We start from the raw sequence: 27,292 nt of genomic DNA on the forward strand, positions 1-27,292 counted from the left end.
CCTCTCAAAAAATAAGTTATTTTTATTGAGAATTAAAAATATAATCCTAGTCCAGCCTTAGACACATTTCTTCCATGAAAGTACAATCCATTTTTTTCCACACAGTGGATATATGGCTTCCTTAAATCTGAAAGCTGCTCTTGACTTGCACAGCTTTGAGAGAAGAAAGAAAATGGTGAACAGGACAACTAAATGAGACAAAGACAATAAACAGAAATGGTTACCAAGCTCTGGATCACTGCAGAAGTAGGTGAAGAGTTTGCATGTGAAGAATGGCTGGTATTAAAAGAATTACTCTAAACCAGATTTTAAGCCTCTATGGAGTAAATTTCTTACAATTAACACTGACATCATCAGCATCCCAGTTAAATATGCTGGGAAAACATTTAGCGTTAATGCAGTAAACATGGTTATAAACCCAACATCTAATATTCTAAAAAAGTGTCTTCAATTCTAATACAATTGACAGCCACAGCACATCTTGGAATACCAAGTGTCTGCTCAGAGAACTGCTCCACAGAAGGGCTGGGAAACAACCAAACAGTGTGAGCGGTAAAACAATGTGCTCAGCGCAGGTACAAAACCTGCTGGACTGTTCAGTGACTTTGCAGCAGAACTTACCCACATACGCATACAAAGAGTATTACTGTTGCTATCTACAACCACACATAAGCTTCTGTTATACTACTACTGAGTTTATCAGTTCTTTATATTCCAGCTTTAAAAAGAACAAGCATAATACAGAATTTTACTTAAAACTAAAATTTAGAACTGGAACAGAAACAAAAAAAAAATATGCAACTGATGAAATAATAATGGCTATCACCACCATCTGATAATAATAAAGAGTAATAAGGGGCTGTGTTACACGCCAGATTTAAATTCTTATGCATCCTCAGCTCCTTATTCCTTGACCAATCCCACTGAAAAAAAGTGCAGATCTATACTTTCTGCTCAGCAACAGAATAAATGAACAATATAAAACCAAACTTCTTTCACGCTGCCTAGCAGGAAGCATGTTTTTTATGTCATGGCATTGATTTCCCCTCCCTGCCCCAAATTTTTTTTTAATGACAATTTTTTAAAGTGAATGAGGTAATAGTTCTCTCCTAATTCACTGAAATGTTTCCCCCGCCTGAAATCTGTTCAAGGCGGCCAGACTTTACCCAATGTGTTGGTGATATGCTGGACAAATGAAAAAATGAAAAGCAAAAGCGTATAGACAAGAAATGTTTATTGAAAAAGAAAATAAAATTAAAAGACAAAAACGGGTGGGAAGCACAGCACACAGAACTAAGAATTAAAAAAACATCTTACATTCTGCCTTAATGGCAGCACAGTTAATAGGGACAAAGGGACGTCTTGCTGCCTGCCGCAGCCGGAGGGTATTTTTGCAGACCTGACGGGCCAGTTTTGTCCAACACGTTGTGTGAAGAAAGAAAGCTTGACGTGTTTTCACTGCCGACTTTGGACTTCCAGTGTTACGAACTGGAGTTCCCTGTGTGGCCTGCCGGGACATATGAGTTCTAACATGGGACTCCTACAAAAATAAAACAAAACAAAAATCATAACACATACATCTGAATCACAGCATTAAAAACATCCACAGTTTGGATAAATCCACAATGTTAATCAAATAATATGGGTAAGCACCACACACAAAAAAAGGGGCTTATGCAAGAAGCTGTATAACACAGCAGAGAGCTCTATTGTGAGTGGATATATAATGCCATTCTATATGAAATATAGTATAGTCGTATCAACATTTTATAGATAACACACCATTTGATTAACAAAATGATGTTTGTCCACCAAAACTGCATGAAGTAGATGTTTGTTTATCTAGGACTTGGTCATATAAAGACAGGGCAGGACCTGTACACTGTTCAGTTCTACTTAAGACAGGAAAAGGATTAATAAATTATGTTTTATAACAGTAAAGGTGAACACATACATAAAACCTCATTCCATTAAATTTTCAAATCACAGCAGTCTTGTATAAAGCAACACATCTTCGTTTTAGGAAATTTTATCTACGCAATCCTACCTCTGTAGGTTGGCTGGAAGACAGTTTATCTTCATCTGTCTGTGTGGGCATTTTCAGGCCACCATATTTCTTCCAATAAATCCAGCAAGATGCACACAATCTACACTGCATATTAGGAGGCCCCCAAGAATACCACTGGTGAGACTGTGGAGCTAAGGAGGAAAAAACAGCACAGCTGAAGTGGTGCATGCTACATTCAGTATAATAAAGCCAAATGCTCTAATAGATGGCATTCCCTATGAGAATTATATGGGTATTTAATACATTTCACACGGAGAAAAGAAGAACTTGGATTTTTAGTGTATTTTTTTAAAAAAGCCCCCCAAAAGTCAACTCCAAACAGAAATTTCAAAATACTTCCCTACTTAATTCAAACAAGGGACTCTGTATTGCCAAGATGAGATTTTCTTCCAGGGCACAACAAAAAACTCCAAAACCACTACCAACCAAAAAAAAAAAAAACCTGAACAGAAAAATAAACCCCAAACCCTATAAACATTCCACTATTTCTAATCTTACCCTGGAAGACAGGCTTATTAAGTTGCTTGCTACTTATCAGAATTGCTAAAGATCTGGGTTTTTTGCCCAAATCATGCAAAGTGAGTACTTATAAGTCGAGCCATATAAGAAAAGGACAAGCACTTCTCCTACTGACGTTGGAGACGCACATGTACCTTTATCTTCTGCATGTGGAGACTCAGCAGGAAACAGTAATTTAACCATTTTTTCTTTTCTTTTTGTAATCTTTCACAAGAAAACTGTTCTTTAAAAAGTAGGATACCAAACCCAACAAACAATATAACTGGAACTTTCTATATACAGAATATGATTTTAATTGCGTTGGTGTTAAAAGACACAGAGAGCCACAGCAATGATAAGTAAAGAATTCTGACATGGTAGGCCTTTTCAATTCTTTCCAGTTCTGGATTTTATTACATCTTCTTTCATATAACCTATGTCAAAAGCTGCTATTTCAAGAAGTCTACCAGGGACCACCAGAAATACACGAAATAGTAGAAAAAAAACCCAACATGCATACCCCCAACAACTACAGAAGTGGGGGCAGGGAACAACAACTCAAAAAACCCTTCAGACTTAGAGGAGAATCAAAAATAAATTTGAATCTAGTATTTTAAAGGTAAAGGAAAAACATTATCAGTGCCATCATATTATACTATTTTATCTTTCTGTACTTTCTGAATTGTTAAAAAAAATCATCATTTTTTTATGGAAGTGGATTTGAATAGTGATATTCAGCCAACATGGTGAAGCCAGCTCTAACTTACTTCTGCCACACAATTGAAAATTACCCTCCTCCTATAGCATGCAAACAAAAGTACATACATTTGTTTTAAAAAGTGCATATTAAGATTAAAAAATAATATTATTAATTATTTTTAAAAGTGTACTTACTATAGCAACTTTCACAAGCCCGCCCTATTAGCGAAGCCTGTGCCTGGTACGAGGCTCCCATTGCTCCATTGACTGCAGCAGGTTTCCCATTATTGCTGGATATTTGATTGGGATTTGGTTTATTGCTTTAAATAAAAAAATAAAAAAAATTGAAAAATTTTACTAACCAGTTAGTCAACATGAGAACAAACAATCTAATTCTGGAATTCTGATGTGTGGTGACAACATCTGTAAAAACTGCTGTAAACAACATGACTGATTTTTATACTCCTCTAGTATTTTCAGCACTGTAAGAGACTTGCTACGTGAAGAGCTGCTTTGATATTCAAGTTTACAGATCTTTATAAAATGCTCTCACGTGGTCTAAGCTAGTAGAAGACCAAGTCTTGGGGTCAAGCATTAGCATAAGCCTGACAACAGCACAGAATTTAAGAAGGCGATTCCAGTCAACAGATGAAGATTTACAAGGCGAGGCTGGGCTTTGGGTGAAGTGTAATAAGTAACAGCAGTAACACTGAATATAACGCTACAAGGCTGTCCACCCGAGAAGAGGTCCTGCAGCCTCGTATCTCAAGCAGAAGTAAATCCCTCCCCAGCAACTGCAGTAAATGTGATTGTCCTATAAGCCTGGCAAAGATCACCCATATATCAGCCTGTTCTGCCTGGATCGTGTCCTAAACTGCTTTTACTCTGAGAAGGCTGAACAACTGCTCTTGGATGAATTTTTCTATTATATTATTATGATGATTATTTTACCTACTAATACAGTGAAGTGGGACTTTAAGGTCAGTTAATTCAGAGAGAATTAATATACTCCTCAATAGGTTAAGTACAGTATCTCCAAAGCTCCAGCTCTGTGGGTGTTAATTACCTCTTTGACAAGCTATACTCTCAATACAATGCAAGGCTGGATACGCTGATTCCCAAGATGATTGTTCATTACTTTTGGTAGCATAAAATATATCCAAGATCAGTTAAAATGACTAACTGAAGAAACCTTTGCTGTATCAAGTCTCTACTCCAAATACCAGCAAGTCTGTCTCCTGCCTCCTCCTTTTTCACCATATCCAGTGACACTTTTACCATTTCCAGATACTCTTTATCAAGGACCTCGGGCTCAAGGTAAAAGAGAAGGGATCAAGAGATGATTACGTCTCCCATGTTATGATCTGTTGCTTAGTTACCTTCCAGAGAAGCCACGAATTGAAAGAGACTCCCTGGTATTAAGGACAGAACCTCGCTTTTACAGGAAATACCTTATGACCAAGTTCAAAAAGGCATTTGGTTCTGAGAATCAATTCTGCTCGGATTTCAGATAAAATAAATCAGTCTTGAAACAGAGTGTTAACAATCCATTTGCCCATGAGATTGCATAGTTATCAAAGACTTGAGAAGTCCCACCACCCTCTTACCATTGACTATGGATTTTGTCCTTACATGGAAGCAAAAGACAAAGAGAGATAAAAAGCACAAAATTCCTGCATTTCAAACCCAGTTTTGTCATTCAATACAACTTCTCCCTACTGTGAATATCTTGGCAGAAGTCCTGAACTGTCCACATGGACCAAGGAAATGAAACTAAAAAAGCATTATGTAAAGACTGAGCACCTTAAAGTTTTCCTCATACTTGAGTTTTCAGCTTTTTAAAAAAAGATACCATTTACTAGCTCATTAATTAGCTCATTCATTAGCTTATTAAGCTCAACATGAGCCGGCAATGTGCACTAGCAGCCCAGAAGGACAACTGCATCTTGGGCAGCATCAAAGCAGTGAGGCCAGCAGGTCGAGGGAGGTGATTCTGCTCCTCTACTCTGGTGAGACCCCACCTGGAGTACTGCGTCCAGCTCTGGGGCCCCCAACATAAGAAGGGCATGGACCTGGAGAAGAGAAGGCTCTGGGGAGACCTTATAACAGCCTTCCAGTACCTGAAGGGGTCCTACAGGAGATATGGGGAGGGACTCTTTATCGGGAAGCATAGCGACAGGATGAGGGGTAATGGTTTTAAATTGAAAGAGGGGAGATTTAGATGAGATATTAGGAAGAAATTCTTTACTGTGAGGGTGGTGAGACACAGGAAGAGGTTGCCCAGAGAAGTTGTGGATGCCCCATCCCTGGAAGTGTTTAAGGCCAGGCTGGATGGGGCTTTGAGCAACCTGCTCTAGTGGGAGGTGTCCCTGCCCATGGCAGGGGGGGCTGGAACTCGATGACCTTTAAGGTCCCTTCCAACTCTAACCATTCTATGATTAGAGACTTCAAAACCCACAACATTTCTTAAGAGATGAGATTAAAAGACTGAATTTAACAATCTGCTGTTTGTATTATTAAATGGTTAAGAGAGAAAAGTCTGTATGAGATATGGAAATGAAGCTCTGTTGTATACAATTTATACAAGTCATCAAAAAGACAACAGTAGATTTTCAAAGTATTTAATTTGATATTCTAGTCTTTTGCTATACAAATACTCATAACAATGGGAAATTCCCATATATGTAAACTGAATATACCCACAGAAAGCTTAAAAGAATGTCATCTGTAATCCTTTCTTTTCTCATAATCATGAGGAAATTATGAATGTGAAAGAGACAGATTATATCTTGTTTCTGTAAACTACATGTTAACAAAAGCAAATACAGCACTGGGTTAAAATCTAAAATAACAGATTAAAACCCCCTCAGAACAAAACAGATTTCATTAATAAGACTTGCTCAAAGATTAAAGATTTCAGGCTGTGTGATACCTTTAATTTACAGCCAGAACATCTCTTGTCTCTAGCAGAAGAACAGACTGTATCAGCAAGATTAAAACTGTAATGGGAATGTATCTGATTTTATTTGTAACTACATTAACAACTTCTTCTACTTTGAAACATTGCATTTACACAAATAATGAAGTGTTGTGCTACAGGGATTCAGAATCCATTATTCTGGAAAACCTGCTTTTTAAATAATAAGGCCTTTCTTGCATGTGAGCAGTCCACGTAGCACTTGATTACGTTTTGTAAAACTTTCACTGTTCCAGAACAGGCAGTTTGCAGGTCAAAGACAATGGGCCGAGTTAAGTACAAAGGTTTCACTTATGACAAGAGTTTGTGGTATTTTCTGATTATAACTCTGTGTATTCTGTTTGTATATAACAAATATTTAGAAAGTAACTATTAAAAAGATGACTAAGAAAATATCATGCATGTCACTGCATGTTACTGTTTCAATTTTACCTGTACATTATTCAAAAAAAAGACTTTATTGTTATACTCACTAGGTGGGGATGTATACTTGTTTCAATTTACTTTCTGCTTCAGCCGCTTTCAGACGTTTCTAGTTGAAAAATTAACACATTAAAATATTTTATTATATTCAAGTATGAGATTTCATAAAACTGCACACAATCCATCTTTAAATTATTTCTATTTTGTGATTCCACAAGAGCCTCCAAAACAAGCATAGAAATCTACAAGATGAAAACCATGAAAAACGAGTTCTCTATTTATATTATTAGTTTGAAATTACAGTATACTGTTCTCCCCAGTAAAACTCACAGGCTACAACGGAACTGTAAAAACGACAATTACAATTCACATAAATTACATCTACATAAACATGTAGGACATTGTGGCTAACCCTCACTGCAGAGTAAGTGGAAAATAATGAATGAAATTGCAAATGATGAGGTCCTCATCAGTCACGTAACTCAATACTTGTGCGCTCTGTCAAGCCTGGGGCTAGTATTTTATAAGCAGTATAAGGAAAGGGAACAGTAAAGTCCACTGACTGTTAGAAATAACTAAACATCTGCTTCTGTTAAGTGCCATTTAAACTGTAGCTCAGGAACACAGCAGCAGCAGCCAGCCACCCTACTGTCAAAACAGTCTGAGAAATTTACTAAATTCTTTCTTCATACTTGCAACAAACTCACAACGTGTTGCACTCAAGGTAGCAATGTTAAGAAGTTTTAGTTATTGCCATATATTACAGAAGTAACTAAGACGATTTTTTCATCAATGGCACAAGAAATGCAGAGTTCAGATGTCTACTGGTTATCTGAAACGTTTGTATGTAAAAGATGAAGGAAGAAAGATTATTTCCCTGCTCTTCCAGTACCTCAAGACATTACTTCTGTTCACTTGGAAAAAACATAGAAAGGAGAAAAGGAGCTGAAACAAGGTCAATTCTATCGCAGAGGAGGAAAAAAAAAAGGTGGGGGGGAGGATATTGATATCCAGCGATAACAGACCAACGCTACCTCCCTGCCACTCAAGACTCCCCCTTTCTTTATCAGGTGTTCAAAACTCAGTCGTCCATTTCTCCTACAACAGCCAAGTCTCTTCTCTGCTATACTCCTATTTTCTGATATCCAATCTCTGCAATGTTCACAATCCAGGAAGATATTTCCTATCTTGAGAAAAGTATCATCAAAAGACTCTGCCCTGAGAGTCTCTTCCTGAGCCATGGGGCGAGTTACAGGGTTAATCAGCTTCACTGGTGGAGCAGCCTGAGTAAGCCTCCTCACCTAAGCCACTGCTCTTTTCCATTTCAGACAGTTGCCTCTGTGCTGCCCATCACCATAACTCTCATTTATAAAACCTGCATTTTTGAGGAGCAATCTATGACAAATAAGAATCCTAAGCAGTCCACACCACCACAAATTAATTCCCGTGCGATACAAGAGTCCTTTTTCATTTATTTCCAAGATGGGCTTTATTTTTTTTATCAGTTTTTTGCTGTTCACAGGTGCCTAGCTGCATTTGGAGCTACAGAAGTGACTTCCATTGACACATCTGGTGCAGTTGCAGTCTTTCCCCAGCACCAGGCTTAGCAATGCCACACTACCTTCAACAGGCCCAGAGCAGAAATGCAAACACCGTGTGCCCTGCCTCCCTAAGCTGGTTTTTCCATCAGCGAGAAGGAAGAAGAGCAGCAGCAGGCTCCAAGTCTCACAAACTGATAGCTTTTAATCTGAGAACTTTCCACAGCCCCAGCAGAAGAGCTCTCCACAGTGAACTCTTTGTGCTTAACAGTGTCAGGCTACAGGGTTTCCATAACTGTCTCTTTTCCCTTTTCATGTTATACCCAACAATACAGAGTTTGTTTTCCAACTGAAAAAGCATGGGAGACTGCAGGTCAGAAGGTAACACGTGTTCCACATGGGTTCATAACAAACTGGTCCCATTCTACAAAAAGAATGAATAAATCTCACTACAGACCTAGCAAGATCATCAGAGCAAAAGAGAGAAACACCATAAAGGGTAAGAAATGAGGAAAGCAGCCTTGAAGGACCATCAAAATATAAAGGTGTTCGTAGGAAGCTGTATTAAGCCTTGATAGCAGTGTCAGTGAGAAGTGACTATATACGTTAATTAAATTTTAGCATACTTTTAATACCAGCATGGGGGTTGTAAGGAATGCAATTTTAGCAACTGCTTTCCTCCTTTATTTACTAAAGTAAATGACATACTGCCTTCTACAAAATAATGACACAATGCAATTTAAGTATAAGCTATACTTTTACGCACTAAAACTATGGTTACCATTGCTCTCTAAAAGCAACAGAAAATGTCACAGCTTGAATTCACACTGACCTATCAACTTTTAAGTACCGAGATAGAAGAAAGGTTGCAGAAACAAAGCTATCAACAAATAGTTGCAACTTCTGAGATGAAACCTCTGCCTGTTGAAATTTAGAGGATGAAAACTGATAAACTGTAAAGGCTTGAAGTCGAAATTGAAAACATTTAGATGGTAACAAAGCACCAGTTTGTAACAATGAGGGTAATAAATCACTGGAGCAATGTAACAAAGAGACCTGATGCTTTTCCTGAAAAAAAAATTACATCTGATCTTAAACAGTAACTATATCAAACAAGTCTTACAGACTGCATTGTAGGGGAGGTCAAGCTACACTAAAGCAGCTTTTCTCCTGGGCTCTATTACTTTTAATCAACTACCCTTGAAACCAAATGTTATTTCTTTTTAAGAACTTTTGTTATGAGTATCAACTGACAAATATCCTAAGAAATTACAATTTCCTTATGTTAGTACTGTTTTCAACAGTGGAAATAAATAAATGTCAAGGAAATGCAATATGTTATTGTAGTACAGTAATTTAGTTATCCTTACATATGTTCTTCCTTCTTCTGTTGAAAAGTCTCAGTAAAAGTCTTTTTGCATTGAATCAAATTTTTAATGAGAACACCACCAATAATGAGAACACATTTCATTCAGCGGAACGAGCCACCTGGCCTTCCTCAAACAGTATATAATGTAGTGGTCATGAAAGGTGCCATATCACCAAGAATGATTACTGGAGACCTGAATTAGTTTTGCTAGACAGGCTCAGCACAGACTGAGAACTTTAACATATCTATTTCCCTTCACCTTGACTTGAAGGGAACATGCTCTGAAGGCAAAGTGGCAGCAGTATCTCCGCAGCCATTAAATCACCACCTTTAGCTACCAAGCAAGAATAACATTTAGTAGCAATTATGACTAGGAAACCTTTTTTATGCCTGCCACAATGCAGCCAACTCGCACAAAGAAATAAAGATAATTAAAGAGCATATTTTCATATTAAAATCACACTGATCTAGAATTCAGGGCCTGTATTTTATGCCTAAGATTCAAGTATGTACATCGACCTTTTTGTCTTCCCATTCCCCCAAGCTGCCCTTCCCCTCAAGCCTGATATTTAGAGAAGAATGACTCTGAAATTGCCACTTTCTTACTGAACATATTTCCTCCCTGAAATACATTCAATTATCACAGCTTGTTTCTGGTGGGGAAACAAACCCCTACAGACATAATTTTTGCTGAACTGTATTATTTGTGCCATTCTAGAACAAACTAAACAAGCGCAGGATGAAGTTCTGATCTTTTGTTAGGAAGGATTACAGAAATTGTCACCAGGATAGAAATGAAGTATTTGGCCTACTCTGGTGTTGTTATTGATGAACATGCACGACCCTGAAAGAAGATGTCTAAAGCATTAAATCTTGCGGTGCATGGACATGTTCTGAGTTAGGATGTTCTAAATTTACTTAGTTACAAGTAAAACTCAGGGATTTATAAGAGTATTCAAGCTGTAGATAATCGTAAAGCCTATGTGTTTTTCTTGTACATGAGGTTAAAATCTAATCCTGCAAAAGGATACATAAACTCAACACACCATCACACACCTTGCATCATCCCTGCAGCAACAGAATCACAACGAAGCCCTAGGGCACTTTAGAAAAGGGAGTCTCAGTCTTTCACCAACCACTCCAGAGCAAGTATTTCAGAAAAATTTCATGGGAAACAAGCTCAGTCTCTGAGCAACCTAAGAGTGTTGACAAAAGTCAACTTGCACTTCAATTTATCCTTTCTCCATGGCTTTCAGTATCAATGAAATCCTTCTATCTGATTTTTCAATATCATCCATTGCCCAGTCCTTAAGAGCTAACAAACAGCACAACAAATCTCTGCTGGCAATACCTTTCTAGGATAAAGATTAACAGTGAAAATAAAAAAAGTGTTAAAAGTGAAATGAATGGCAACAAACTCAGAAAAACATGCTTTTATACACAGCATGCTATCTTCTATTTGTATGATCCATAGAACTAAAAGGTCCTACTGATAGTCCAAGACTCTACTATGTAGTAAAAGACTTTACCCTTACTTTCCATATCCTAACAAGATAACGTAGAAACACTTTCAAATAAACCAGAACAACCTGAAGCAATCATCCTTCTGACACACTAGATCCATCTAACAATACAGCTGTAATCATTACAGCATAAAACTTATTTTCAATTTGCTGTACATAGCCACTAATTATGCAACAAGAAGGTACAAACTTAAATGTTAAATCAGAAATGAAAATGAAGTATTTTATATTTATCTTATATATCTTAAACAAGGAGTAAAAATATAAAAACTGCAATATATGAAAAGCATCAATACTGAAATTTTGCCTAAATCTGCTTAAAATATTCCAGTTTTGGTACGCAATATAATCATATCATGTTTGTGCTCCAGAGCAACCCAAACAATTGAATATTCAATGAGAAGGATGAACACATCCACTACATGCAGAACGTTCTCCGTTTTTTAAAATCCTGGTAATGCCAAAGTAATGTTTTATCATGGAGTACCAATAAAAGGTTCATAATCTTAGCAGCCACTTTAACACAGTGTATTTTTCCTTTTCCGTCAGCCCATGCACAGCTTCACAGCCTAAAGCATTTGCTTCTTATCCCAAACTGCGGCAAGAACAAACTAGGAATCACATAGCCAGAAACCAGCATACAATACAAATTGGCTTAAAAAGCTCTTCACAGCTATGTGATGTACAGTAGGCATCAGAGGATTTGACAATGCACCCTGTGAACAGCACAAAACCACTGATCTATAGCTCAAAATATTACTACAGGCCTCCCACTATATTTCTTTTTAAGAACACAAACAGATTTTAATGCTTTAACAAGTTCGGATTTTTTAAGAACATGGCAGACCGGTTCATGCTGAAAGTCATTAAATTACCTGCTGCACATATCTGTCAGTGGTTTTCCACATGTAATAATACTCAATGATGCTAGTCAGTGACTTCCAAGGGAGCTGAAAAACATTTGTTACAAATTAAAGCGGTTCCAAGAAACTGCAATGTTCACATCTTATTAAAACACATGTTAAAGTCAAGTCTAGTTGATACAAAAATACTAAAATGTGAATATATTAAATACCTACATTAAAATCCATACACAAAGGAACACATTACTATTAATGATACACAACCCTTCCAACCCTTCTAACAAGGATGCAGAATTACAACAATATTATACATCCATATGCAAATGTAATTTATTCTGTTTAAGCCATACAGTTAAACAAAATGATCAAAACAGAATCCAGATTCTGGATGATCAGGAAAAACAGAAGGTAATATCTCTATTATGAAGTGTATCAGGACTAAAATAAATCATCTTGACAAGACTGTGTTCGAGTCTCATGACAATTTTACTCTTAAAAAATACAATGCTTATTGTACTTAGTTCAGAGGTTTTTGAAGTCCCATAACAACTCAGCCGCTCATACAATACCACTCGTTTTGTATAAACCTCCACATGCTCTCAACCATTAAACAAGAAACTAAAGGGTGCTTGGGACAAATGCTACCTTGAGCAACAAGAGTGATACTGACAATATTTCAGCTCAGGGCAATTGATGATGATGATGATTATTTTGGGTGCACGTGTTCATTGGTATGAAAATGTATTAGCCTAAGTTTAGGAGAGAAAATAAAGCATACAGCAGCCATTTTTAATTACTACCAAATAATCTATTTAGCTCCATATATCCTTCTATAATTTAATAATTCTCTTACAAAATTCATGCATTTTTTCTTCATAACCTGGAAACATGCTACTATTTTGTGCATGGTATTTTCTAGAAGCATGCATTAACACTAATATTCTCTGCTTTTCAGAAATGAGGATAATTTTTAGGAAATCCCAGAAAATACATGTGTGGAAACTTACCTTTCCAACATTACTCACTCCACTTTGGAGCCTTCAGCAAAAAGAATTGGTTCTTGAACCTTTAATTAAGTTCCTAGACCAACAGAGGAACACCCTATGAAGCTGCCTCTCCCTGCACGCAGGAGCTCACAGCCAGTTTTCCAAGATGCCTGCAGACACTAGGAACTGAGACCAGCTCCCACCTCTGCCTTTCAGGAGCCAGGATTCAGATCCAGACTCAGCTGTGAATTCTTTCTCAGGCAGTGTACCACACTGTGTAAATCCCTGTCCATTTGCATTTTAATTAATAAGTAGCAGTGTAACAAATGCATAACCTGATGTTCCAATAAACAGCAAGATAATTTGGTTTACTAAAATCCTTTTACTTTCTCAGGCAAATTATGCCTTAAGAGAAATCTGCCCAAGCAAAGGCCAGTGATGGGAACGTGTGTTTGATGTGAGGTGACAGATGAGCTGCTTCTCAGCCTCTAGGTCCATATTCTTCCTGGCACCCAGATGAAACACTGTCACTCCAACTACGTGCCATTCTCAACGAGTACATTTTAGCATCTCCAGATTTATTTTCCTTCCTGAATGCTTATTAACACATTCATGCTATAGAGTATGCTCGACCTTCTCTAGAATATACTTTAATTTAACTATGATTGTGACACCTTTATGTTCATTCACTCAGTAGGCATCTACAATTAAAGAAAGATAATTAAGGTGCTTGGACTGGATAACCATAATCCTTTGGATTCACAACTCAGAAAACCTGTTTGACAGATGTAGTGTGACTATCCTGTGTTCTGTTTACCTACGCACCTAAAGGACAAAACACTGCAGAGACATGAATTTTCCAGAGGTTGCTCTCAACTGCCAGAGAAGCTGTGAACAGCCACAGAATAACACACTGTTCGTGACCGAATTTTATTAAACACTAATTGAAAGAAGCAAAATGGCCATCTGCATGCCATTTGTGTAGGAGAAAAATAGCAAAGAGGTGTCAGCAGTACAAAAACAAGGGAGAGGGAATTTTGTTTCTTTAGTTTCTGTAGAGCACTGGACCACTCAAATCAGACCAGCATGAAAAACGCAGGATTATAAAGTATCTTAAAATGAACATGTTATCTTTAAGGCATGTTTTCACAATTTTATGAAGATGGAAAACTGTTGCTCCTGTTTTCCATAAATGGTTCAAGTCTGATTCCCAAGGCCTCTCCTGGCATATTTGAGATGTAACAATTATAAATTTGTGAAAACTGGTGATAATGAAAAACTAAGAACTGACAAGCATAACAGCTGTCTCTTACCATTAGGAAAACAGTTATATTTGGACAACATAAAATATTCAGTCTTCTCCCATTCTACTACCCTGGGATGTGAAGTAATTCAAGTAAATCAAGTAAATTCAATTAACTTAAAAAGTTTAGATTCATTAGGATTCACATAGGTTCTTAAAAACAGCAGAGCATTAACAAATGAGCTCCTGTAACAGTTGATGAGTCAACAGCTGATGAAAATGATTATTCAATGGCTAGACTGGTAATTTGATAACAAACGAGCTTCCGTCTATTAAAAAAAAGGTAAACTCCTTTACATCATTTAATTTAAAATAATTGTCTTGCTTGCTAATATTTAATGTTTATAGCTTAACGTTTGAGCTGCACATTGAATGTCAAATAGCGCCAGTTCTTACTAATTGCTGGAAAAGTAAATGAGCCTGCCCTTTAGAGAACTATCACGTAAGGGCTACGATTGCAGCTGCCGGCTTTATAAATTCAGGACAAGTCACAAAAGGCAACTCAACTCCTCTGGCACATGACAACTCAAGCAGGTACAACATAACCCTTCTGCTTCGGGAGACTGCTACCAACCACTTTCTGGCACGCTACACAGCCATCTTGCCTGCACTGTGGCATTAAACTGCTTAGGTTCAAGTTTAATCTCTGGCACCGCAGCATATAATTTTATTAGATCTTACGTGGATACTCAAAAAGTCAGCATGAACCAGTGCATTAGCTACTTTGCCCATGCTTTTACACCATGTATAAGAGTACTTACTTTTCAATGAGTAGCCACTGAAGAGAGGGATGATAATAGATAAATGTGTTCTCATTCATAACCACTGCTTAAGTGATACAAATTTACACCTACCTCACCCTGCAGAAACTTTTCACATATCCACGACCTAAATCTTGAAGGACTATTTTAGATGATTACTTAAAACCACATTTGTTTTCAAATCCCTATACCTTTCAAATGCTACATAGCAAGTGAGAACATGTGAATTTTACTCTAGAGAAATTAGATTACACAATGATTAATGCCCCAAGATTACACAATGATTAATGTACCTGAAAGCTTCCAATGACATAGAATTAGATTAAGATTGTGTGCAGTTGTCAATACCACATAAATTGGTACGTAAAATAGGTGCTCTTCTAATGATGTTTTAGAAATGGCATGCCACTTTTCCAAAGGTTAAAAAAAAATTAAAGATTTAAAGACAGACAACATCCCTGTTCTAACTAAATGAGATTATAATTAATTAGTGCTCCATATCTATTTCTGCTTCAACTCATCATTAATGTGCCCTCAGTGGGCTACACAGATCTGTAGATCTGTTTGTGTCCCTCACTTGGGGAGGAGAGTAAGGGAAAAATATCTGCGTTCTGGGACGGATGAGTCAGTGAAAGAGGGAGGGTATCAGGAGCCTACCTGAGATAAAAACTGAACACTTTAAAGAGCTTCTAGTAGGCTCACTCAGATATCTAGCATTTGAAGATTACAAACGCGTGATTCCTGCAACACATTACTGTACTGTATCACATTACTGTATGCGCATCAACAAAATTACATACAACACAGAAATTATACAGAAAATAAAAATATTACATAAATACCAGAGACAAGGCTTAGATATATTTGGTCACAAACTGTGTTGGGACTGAACTTGTAAACAGCTGATAAAATCTGTAATACACACTTTAGGCATTTTGAAAAGCTGAATACTATATATTAAGAGACATTTAGTTAGAAGAGATAGCTACTGAACTATTGAACAATTACAGCTGAGGACCATTTTTCTGTATGATAAATAATAAGGAATTGTAATTTATGTCAAGATTTCAGTTCTAAAGCTCCATAAAATGAACTTAACAGAGCTATTCTATCCATGATGCAATTTTCAACCTTATGTGATGAACGCAGTGAACATTTTCTCCCTTAGGAATCTCAAAATTAAGCATGCGGATATAATACACCTGTTAAAATGTCATTTCTTCAGAAAAACAATAGCCTTCCCTTCCCACCTTCATGCAATTATCTGTTTCATTTCAGAACTGTGAAACTGAAGAAAAGACAGCTTCGCTCAGTGCCCAGCCTCCTCCCACTGTCCCACGCTCTGTCTTGGAAGGACTTCTACATTTACCATGGAATACTATTTTCCCCTCACAAAGATTATTAATAATATCTGCAAAGAAAAAAAGCTCTGAGCTCTCAAGAGTCAATCAGAATGAGTTGTGAAAATGTTTCAATCGACTTCAGTCTTAAGTAATAGAATTCCTTTGGCTCAAATCCTAACTTTTTCACAAAGCCCAACTTGAACTTAGTACATCAGAGGAAATCTTTTTCCTTGAAAGAAACAGGCTCTCTGAGAAGCATGCAAAAAACATTGCAAACAAACTACTAGCAATTCCAGCAATCAGCGTTAGAATAAATTTCTTTTAATTAATCTGCGTTAGCATTCAGCAAATTATAGTTTTGCTGCCCTATTGTCTGATACTTCAGTACCAAAACCAGTACTAGTTATAACATTCTGGAAAACATTTCCTTTACTTTTCACAAGTGCCAAAATACCTAATATGTCAAAATAATTCCCTGCTGTGCACTTTAAAGGCTATCTGAATATGAATTTCTTTCAGCTAACCATAGAGGGAAATCCCAGCTTTCCAAAAACACTCAGGGGAATCAGCCATGTAGCTGCTAATGAATTTCACTGGAAATTGTGGAAAAGCTCTGTAAAGCTGTTGGAACTTTTTCAGATCCTTGTAAAAATCCTTATCAAAACACATCAGTATGAGACATCCTGCCTGGTATTAAACCATTAAACAGATTATCTTCTGTCAACATCTTTCCAAAGAATGGCACCGAATAAGAAAGCACATTGACTTGCATCCAGATAAAAATGTGTATGTTAATTACACTTCAGCTACACAGGTTTCTGCTCTAGCTAATCTTCCAAACCTACAGAAAGCAGTTATGCACACCCATGTGAAAAAAACAGTAACAGAAAAGTGGATTACTTTTGTACTTACAAAGTCTTGTCGAATGTCATTGAAGTCCTTGCCATACTTTTCCAGTGCCTCTTCAAATAAACTAGCTTCTGATGCTGACCACTCCTCCATTTCATCTCTACACAAGACAGGCCCTCCCAGTGGCACTAGAACACTGATGGCACTGCTCAAATCATAGTTGTGTTTATGCAGTGTATCCATTGCATGAAACTAGCAAGGAGAAGAGAATAAAAAAAAACGTTTTAACAGACAGCAGTCCATTTCAGTTAATGCAAATTCAACGTGTTATTTTCTATAAGCCATACAAGAAGCTTCAACTAATGCTAAATTTAGAATCTATCTTTATATCATAGGTTTTCTGCTGTGGAACATAAGGAAAATAAATTGTTTATTACTTAATTTGGGAAAGGAAATGCCTTAATAAAATATTTACCAAAAATGACATTAGTTTATTAGTTCCTGCAAATTACTAGCAAACATTTCTAGAGAATCTTTAGTTGTAGAAATTGGCTCCAAGTAACCCAATAGAGACAGTAGTATATATTGACTGAGGGGTCATTTTCAACTAAGAGAAGTTCTAAGCAGTAGCTAAATAGCTGTCGAGACGTCTATGTACTCAATATTCTCATTGTTGGGGAAGGAAGTCATTTATTGTTTTCATTATCGTCATACTGAAAAACAAGCAAAACTTTTGTTCCTTGTTCAACTCTGCTGTCAGAGATGGGTAAATGAGGTTTCTTGGCTTACTTCACTTTCCTTTATAAAAGAGGAAAATAGAAAATGAGCAAGTTATAGCATTTCACTCTAGAGGTAATACTGAATGCTCACATCACTAACCAATTACGGGGAATAGGAAAAGTAAACAACTACGTCAGAAATCCACCCGCAGGGAAAATGAGAAACGTACAGGAAGCCTTTCTGACTCAGCAGCCCAAAAGATCCCACCACCACAATCTTAAATTGCTGTGCTGCAGGAGCTATTAGAGATATAAAGCCCAATAATGTGTGTGACTGTGTAACATCAGTCTCCCACTTATTTATCCCACCACAGCGATGAGCTGTACGCAATCTCATACAGCCCTAAACTCTACTCATGAGAGGGGACATCCAAAACTTTTCAAGGAAGGAACACTCTTGCATGATGTGTCAGTATAGCATTCTCAGAGCAAACCCAGTTGAGCTTCTGCATACAAACATACTGCAAATAATGAATTCTCCTTATCTTTTGCCATCTCCTGTGAGTGCCTAAAGACTTGCTCCAGCTTTCAATATATGTCTTTGAAGGCTATCAAGCACAAGATTCTTGAATTGTTTCATCTGCAAGAACTAATGTCACTCTTATCCTACAACAAGTCTTTTTACTTATGGTTCAAGTCAAATTCACCAGCAGCCTTGAGAAAAAGCTATTGTTAAAATGAAGTATTCTAATATGGAAATATGTAACGATGTCTAAAATCCATCATCTTCAGATTAGAGAATAAAATGAAATACTGGTTTATTGCTTATCATTCAGGCAGCGAGTAAATCAGGCTTTAAGACTGAACACTCACTATATGTTACCAACATTTAAATTTTTGTTTCAATTGCAGCCCTTGTGGAAAAGCAATACATACCAGGCATTTTCCAAATAGCTGCTAAATCTGGATCTATTCACCGAAACCAACTTTCTTAAGAATGACAACACAAGTGAATAAATAAGGATCTTGCTCTTGCCTTACGTTAATTTTCCCATCTATAACAAACATCTGATTCCATAAAGATTTTTTTTTTTTTATATTACTAAAGAAAGGATTCATAATGAAGTCTATGGATAAAGTACTATCTTCACAGAGCTGTTCTGTGACAGAACACCACAGACAAGTTCCCATGATAACACACTCTGCCTTCTACAGGTTTGTCAGCCCTCATTTGCAATCAAATTCCCATGCGGCAGCAAGTAAACTGTGCTCGCAAAAGCAAGAGCAGCCTGAAGACATCACTACAGCTCAAGACAAAAAGTCCTGGAGTATCTCCTTTTTATCTGATTCACTCAAGGATGAGAGGACTGCAAGAAACAACTAGTGGTAACTGATACCTAAGGAGACATCCAAAACCAGATTTACTTCCTCACAGTAAAGTAGCATGGGCTCTTCCAAGTGATACAAGAAGCAAGTGATTCCATCAACCTGCTTTGCTTTAATGGCTCTAACCATCAGTGTATACATTATGCAGTGTCTAGGAATCTGAAACAGGAAGTCTTCCCAGTTTCCTCCTCTTCTCAGAGAACTTTCATTATAAAATAAAACACTGCCTCTGAGGAGGCCAGAAATGCAAGTTGTTTGTCTCGCAAGTCTTTATCACTGTAAGAAAAGAACATTTACTATAATCTAAGAAGGTAAACACACATTGTTTCATGTCTTTCAGTAGGGTTTTCTTAAAAGCATTGACAGTTTCCTGCCTTGTCTCATTACCTTACCCATGTTTTCAAAATAAGGAAGCCTGAAAGTAGCTCTTACTTGCTGTTAAGCTGCAAGACCCCCCCTATTGTGTACATCCACCCTGAATTTGCTCATGTCTATAACCTATACATTTATTGCATTTTTTTAATCAGTCTGTTTACAGTCATCTCTAACTGAAACAACTAATTCGGAATACTGGAAAGCCAGAGGTGTGGTGTACAGAAATCCCATTAATAGCTCTTCATGTGCAAGAGTTATCTGCCTTGCATGAAGAATACAGACAGTATAATTTTCTTAGTGTTGTGCACCTACATCCCTTTCAAAGCATAAATAAGATATACCACAAGTTCTGCAAACGTCTGTACTAACTTAAACTCCTGCTCAAAATATGCTCCCAATTAACATAGGAATGTCTGAAAGAGTAACTACTACAATGACAAATACATCTTTTCTTAACTTAGAAGGAAGTACATTGCCAAAGAGCAAAAGAGAAGGGTTTTAAAAAGCTGAGGGGGTAGGAAAATGAGAACAGACAGACACAATAATTAAACCTGGGGTGGCTCCTCTGGTGCCTCATTATTAGATATGCCTTTCATTAAGTGTAATGGAACTTAATGGATCATTTGCAATGCAGAAACATTTATATGGCACTCAAACACTAAACGTATCCCTTTATTAGCAGCACTGCACACATACTTTCAAACAAGAAATTGCTATAAGGATGAATCTATTCTATTAATCACTGAATACAGTAAGAAGGATGTGCAATGTGTAGGATTTATAAGAAATTCTTCATTCAATGTAATCTTAATAAAATGAAAAACATTAAACTAAAGAACTATTTTGATGGGAAAAAAAAGCATATACTGTGAAGAGAATTACACTGGTAAGGTCATAGCAGCAAGTGTCAAACAGAAAACTCATTCTAAGCATTACTGAAAACATTACATTTTGCCACTGCCTTTACAACAGTACAATAGTTCAGACTAAGTCAGTTTCCCGTTTAATAGTCTTTGTGTACACTGCAAAATGTAAGAAATGAAATATTTTTCTCATCACGCTAATGAATATGTTTTATCTGGAATATAAAATTGCCCTACTGAATCAGACTGGTCATCAGCAGCAGATGTTACTTAGAGAAAATAAGTCAGTTGAACCACAGTCTGAGGTCAATTCCCATTTCACTCACCAAAATCTACAAAACTTGGGAATTAGAAATGCCTGATGGTACACCTCTCCCTGTTCTCCTCAGTACCCATGGTCCATATTTTTTTTAACCCATTTTTTAACCTGCTGATATTGCCTGTTCCTACAAAATTTTATAGCACTAAAATCCAGCTCTACAGCCACTATATAAGGCAGTACCTTAACTATTTTAAAGTGATCTGTTTCATTCAGTGTCCTCTAGTTTAACATACTCAAGCAAATGATGAATAGCAAATCTACTTTAGCCTTAACTATCATCTTCACGATTCTGCAAAAAAAAATATAAAATAAACAACTCTTGCTGATGTCTTTGCTTATCTAAGTCAGACCTGATGTTATGAAACAGTAGGTTTTTTTCTCTCACATAGTTTTCCTGGTTCGCTTTTATTACCGTAGCATATCTGTCATCTCAGCTAATATGAATATACAGAGACAAAAGTTTGGTCTGTAATTGATAAATTTTTAATTTTCCTCTAAAAGATGCAGGTGCTTATATTACAGTGAGTACTTCAACGAACTAAAGAAACATCCTAAGGATGTTCTAAGTAAAGGGTTCTTCAAACGGTGCTTAACACAGTCTGATTGCTCATACTTTAGAACATTTACTAACACACAGGTATAGCAAGTACAAAATATCATCTAAACAATTTTCCATCAGCTTTATTACTGCATACTTTAAGTCACACTATTGATCAATTATACCAAGTGAATCCTTATACAACATGTACTATCCACCCTGCTGTGGAAATTATCACATATATTATATTTAAATAAATTTCTGCTAAAGCCAAGCGATATACAGTGTGATTACAAGGGCAGCACAAACATGCTTGCAGAAAACACACAGGATTACCTAAAATACACACAGACACCTTGCATGCAGGCATCTAAAGAAAAACAGACATCCAGAGGGACAGGGACTCTGGATGAATTCACAGATGTAAAAAAAAAGTTGTAGGGATTTTAACAAGCCACCTACCAGTGTGATGTCTCGGGAAGCAGCAGCTGCACTCATGTGTAAACTCGGTTGCCTGACAGAACTGCTGCAGTCCAATGCTCGAGCAAATGTGCCAACAGCACTACAACAGAGAAACAGTAGACAGTAAAGGCATAGAAAGATTCAACCTTCTTTTAATTTTTATCAGACTCTATGTCATATTGATAAAAGCATGCTTTTAAAAATAAAAGTCACATACTGTTACTCTTAAGATTTCAGATCTTTGCTAACAAAGGACAAAATGATAAAGACAAATCACCAAGCATTGCAGTAAAAATCCTGACTTTCTCCCCCAAAATTAACAACCTACATAAAAGACCAGCACGGAAACAAAAGGTACCCAATAGAATTCTAATGTACCAATTTTTTATTAATTATGAAGTCAAAGACCTCATTCAGTTTGAGCTTTACAACTGTGACTATTATTTCTAAAATTAAAAAGTCAAAACACTGTTCAACAAATTACAATACAATTTAACAAGGGAGTTCACCAGGTTCCCATGAGGAATTAATAACATTGTTTTCACTCGGTAATGCATGTCCACTACTTTCATTAGTAAAACAAAGAAAGCATATTAGCTTAATATTAGACACCTCCAAACTCATATTTTTTGTCACAGGTTTTATGTAACAATGAAGTACATGGATCTCTCAGCCTACTTACTAAAAGCATTCCACCATTATTGAACTGGTCACATTTTTCTCCAAACTTTTATGTTTTTATTGCACCTTTGTTGATGTATTGTACATGGCATTGATTAGACTTACCAGAACAACAAAAGATAAGGCACAGAGATGGAGAATTAGTGTGACAGTGAATGTTTTAAACTGCAAACTTTTCTTGGAAGCACATCTATGATATAGCATAGATGATGAAGGCAAAGATGCATAAGAGAATTTGACTGGGCTCAGCATATCATAGAGAAAAGATGCAGGAACACATGAGAAAGATTATTAATTAACAGAACAGAAGCTGCTCCAGTATCCTGAATTGCATAATGACTTCGGAGGTGCACTCTGTCACCATGATATTAGAAAAAATGACTTGTTGCAGTTATGATATAAGTCCCTCTAAATTCAAAGATCCAATTACTCACCTAACATTTTTAATAGAGTGTAAGCCTCTGGACTGAAGGACTGGAGCCTTATTCATCAGTTACATTTCACACAAGTTGTAAGCGTAGAATATACTAACGAGGAATGTCATTGACAGAGATCAACACACTAAAAGTTTCCCATTATTGTGTACTATAAACCAAATATTTAAAAATAAAATAATGTAGTGTGCACCAAGATTTTAACTCACTGAGGTGCATTACTGATTGTGGAGAAACTGGTAATAACGTGTTATTGCAATTTTATCTTGAATCTCAAAACATTTAATACTGAATACATGTTTCAGTACTGGCTGCCAAAAACTTTTAAGACACAGTTAAGATTCAACAGCAGTGATTCACACACTCCAGATATTAACAGCTTAAATTTCTAAAGGCTGTGGAATACATAAGTTACATTCAAATGTTCCAAAACCTTTGCTCCCTCTTTGCAGAGATGGCAAATATGTGACGAGAACACATACACATTCTATTTTCTTTTTTAAAAAGTTTGGCAGTACATAAAACAGTATTTGTCCACAAATCAGTCCCGAGAATAAGGCTCTATTGTGAACACATTTCCTGATAGTCAGTCAACCCCTTTAAACATGTTGGCTTTGATAAGGGCTGTAGCTAAACAGCCTTTCCTGTGATCCTTCTGTCGCTACTGTTCAAACCAGTAAAGCAACATGCGGCATGACTGCACTTCCCTTCTGCTGCTACCTTCTAGCTTCTTATCTTCCTTTTGCATAATTAACACTATTTTCTTTTGACCATATTTCTAAAATAAAATGAGTATGCGATGAAAATTACAAAGAGTATGTCTTCACAAGTCAGTCTCTAGCACATCAAACCTTTTAGACTGACTTCAGAGCCCAAGCATATGTGAATTATGTTGCCCAGTGCATAAAGTCAAAATAAAGACACAATATAAAGCTAGGTTTATTTCGAATAAGTGATAAAGAAATAAGAATTGATGGACTAGTTGACATCCCTTCCACAGCTGTACTGAGTAGGAGACGATAGCAACCACCAGAGGAATGCTGCATGGGAGCATGGGGTACCTGAGTGCAAAACAAGTAAAAACCACCATAAAACGTAGGCAGTGTGCCATACTGAGGAGGGGGGAAAGTGTGTGTGTCTGTGGCTATACATTGAAACCAATGTAACTTCCAGTTCACCTTTTCCTGGAAACTTTTGAAAAACAGTCAATTTTTCAGACAACCCAAGTAAGTATATGAATTCTAGAGCATTGGTTGTTAAATAATAACTAGTCTCAAAACTTAACAGTGATATACAGTGCTCTTTATAATCTAGCCATGCCATCCAAACGCAGTATTAATTTTAGAAACCACTAAAATTACTTTTTTATGTTTTTCCTTTTAAAAAACAGATATGAGGAACATACTGATACAGAAGTCAAATATTTCCCCTGTGATTTTTCCTTGTATTTTTTTTCCTAATTATACCACCAAAGAATTATTTTTTAAATGTTAAAAGGACAAAAACCCACCCAACTAACCAATGCCCATTTCCAGAAGACACACTGTGTCTTCACCTACCTGCTACTAAATTAGAACTGAGTATTAAGCCAACACAGGCTGAACAGTCAGACCCTGAACTACTCATTTTTCCTTTTAAACATACTCTTTAATGTAAATGTTCCATTAAGTTGGTAGAATCCAAAGAATAACTGTAAATACTTAATTAAAAGTATATTTAATAATAACAATAATAAACTCACGTAACCAAAAAAATGTGCTCAGTAAGCTAGTCACAAATTAGTTACTCAATGAGTAATAAGAGCACTGAGACTTCAAACAGAAACCAACACTCCCAGGCCTCCCAAAATAAACTAAGGCCAAAAGGCACTCAGACAGGGAATTGCACAGGTGGTAGAGATGGACAGGAATGATAAACAACTGGGGCTATCAGCAGGGAGATCACTCTTTGCACAGGCTGTATCAGCAAGCAGATATAACAGCTTTAAGGGGGCTAGACCAAATGATCCAGTGTCTCCTTAATTAAGTTTTCCTTGTTTTAAGTACCTTAAAGACCAGAACCAAGAATGTTCTCTCAAGGACTTATAACAGAGAATGCAGCTGACAACCATACAAACATAAAACAAATCAAGATAATTCGGTGCCAGGATCTAAGACTATCTACAAATTCAGCAAAACTCAACAACATCTATGTCCAAAAAAACCTGACAGTGAACTCTGTAGGGATGAAGTAGCTTATCATCATTTTGTTGTGCCTGTGTGCCATATGTTCAGGCAAAACTTCAAATTAGGTATTGAACACAGAAAATACATTGCTCTGAATTTCTTCTGACTCAAGTCCAAGACATTAAAGGAAGGAATTGTTCAAATTTTTGCATAAGATTAGTTATCAGTAATAGCCAATGAAATTATGAAGCAGCAAGATAACAGGCATAACACACTTCTAAAGATTAAATTGCTCATCAGTAACTAGTTCTGAAAAGGGGCATTATTTACGAAAGAAGATCTGAAACCACTGTGATTGTACATCAGGATAAAAATAGTCACTAGTCTCCCGGTAGCAACGTTAGTCTGGCATCAAATTGGATCCAGAAAGTCCAGAAAGTCTGGATCCAGGCCAGTGACCCTCTATGTTCTTCCCTCTTGTATTCTCAAAAATCCAGCTGAGATAGAAATCCTTTTCAATCTGAGGACATTTATTTTAATTATCCACTTTTATACATTGTTTCTGCGTTTCAGGGATATGAGATGAATAGTGGGTATACTCTGAACAAATCTGTTTAAAGCAAACCACCTCTGTGCATACATGAATCTGCAAATTCACAATTTTCCTCACATATTTGCAACTAATGCATGAGACCTACGTGCCACCTCAAGAGTTAATGTTTTTGAGGAAAATAATTAAGTGGATCTTTGGTGGTTTCCTACATATTAGGAAGCTTTTGTTTTCCTTATTATTACATAAATGTTTCCCTTCACTATGATTGGAAATGGTCCTAAAAGATGACCTCTTAGACTGCTATCAATAAGAGCCTTTTACAAACAGCCAATTAATATCTGATTGCTCCTTCAAAGAGTCTTGTGATACTTAAAATATTGGAAAGAAGAAAAAACATACTTCTTCAGTGGAGATATATATCATCAGCTCAGTATTAATTAAAGTTGAAAAAATACCCTGGAGATTTTTACTACTAGATAATGTAAAATCTGACGTGAAGAACATATTCATAGTAAAATGATGCTGTTGCAGAAGACACATTTTCCTTGTTTTTTTAAGCAACTGTCTGTACAGTGCTGTTTCATTATTATCACTTCAGATATTTAGAGCGCACAGGGAGATGACATAACAAACATGAAAGTCACCTACCTGCCACTATTCTTTCTCTGAAAGACTCTCAAAGTTAGGGTAGGAGGTGGCATTACATACAATGTCCCCTACGCACCACAACTAACCTTCAGATTCATTACTAGATTAATAGCAATGGAACGTATCTGAAATCTTTATTACTCAACAGAAATAGAATCTGACACATACAAGCAGAAAATTCACAGGATATGATTTAAGTGATCATCTGTACTTCATCCTGCAATTTCACAGTCATGGAAGAGGAGATTTGCATCCCCCAAAGAGCAGGTTCAGGGAAATGCTGCTGCAGAAATTTTTTTTATAGTACAATAGATCAAATTTCATAAAAAAAGATGCAAAAAAACCCAGCTCCAACTCTGAATTAGTTGTTTTCAAATTAAATTGGTGAAGAAGAAATATAGTCACACAAAAAGTACAAAGGAATAAACATGTATTGGCCAAGCATGACAGACAGGCAGAAACATAGTAGGTTTGATATTCCTAGTAAACTTGAAGTGAACATATTTTTTCTTTTTATTGCTAAACCATCTGCTTACCATTAAATGCTGTAATTCACCTCAACAGCAAACATCTAGTTCTGAGTGCAGCATTAGCATAAAGATTTTTACCACCTTTACTGCATAATTTTATATTGCAATTCTGCCATTAAATTTCATTACCTCTTTAATGAACTCCAAATCCTCTTACTTCTCAGCGCTTAAAGATAATCCAGAAGCACACTAACAGTGAAGATTTCCAACCAGTAACTCTACGTATTTGTTTTCATTGATGAGCTTTAGGAGGTCTTATTTACTGCCACTGACTACACTGAATTATCTTGGAAGAACAGAGTATTACTTTTTAAATACGCTTTAAAATGCTTTTACTTATTGTTCTTAGGTGATGAGTGTATTCTTTTCCTCAATATCATGAAAGACACGTTGCTGCCTGAATTGCACTGCATTTG

The 27,292-nt window shown here is 36.6% G+C and overlaps 1 protein-coding gene across 1 annotated transcript in view; it reads right to left on the reverse strand.

Moving 5' to 3' along the window:
* Window positions 1-27,292, reverse strand: part of MTA3 (metastasis associated 1 family member 3) — a 138,001-nt gene that overhangs the window by 49,512 nt on the left and 61,197 nt on the right. Inside the window, exons 8-14 of the mRNA XM_074163119.1 lie at window positions 21,866-21,965; window positions 17,264-17,452; window positions 11,971-12,045; window positions 6,716-6,774; window positions 3,461-3,585; window positions 2,048-2,199; window positions 1,318-1,540 (exon numbers count right to left, since the gene is read on the reverse strand). Coding sequence (XP_074019220.1) covers window positions 1,318-1,540; window positions 2,048-2,199; window positions 3,461-3,585; window positions 6,716-6,774; window positions 11,971-12,045; window positions 17,264-17,452; window positions 21,866-21,965 — 923 coding nt within the window. The remainder of the gene's footprint in view (window positions 1-1,317; window positions 1,541-2,047; window positions 2,200-3,460; window positions 3,586-6,715; window positions 6,775-11,970; window positions 12,046-17,263; window positions 17,453-21,865; window positions 21,966-27,292) is intronic.

Source organism: Numenius arquata, chromosome 2, assembly GCF_964106895.1.
Source record: "Numenius arquata chromosome 2, bNumArq3.hap1.1, whole genome shotgun sequence".
Classification (NCBI taxonomy): domain Eukaryota; kingdom Metazoa; phylum Chordata; class Aves; order Charadriiformes; family Scolopacidae; genus Numenius; species Numenius arquata.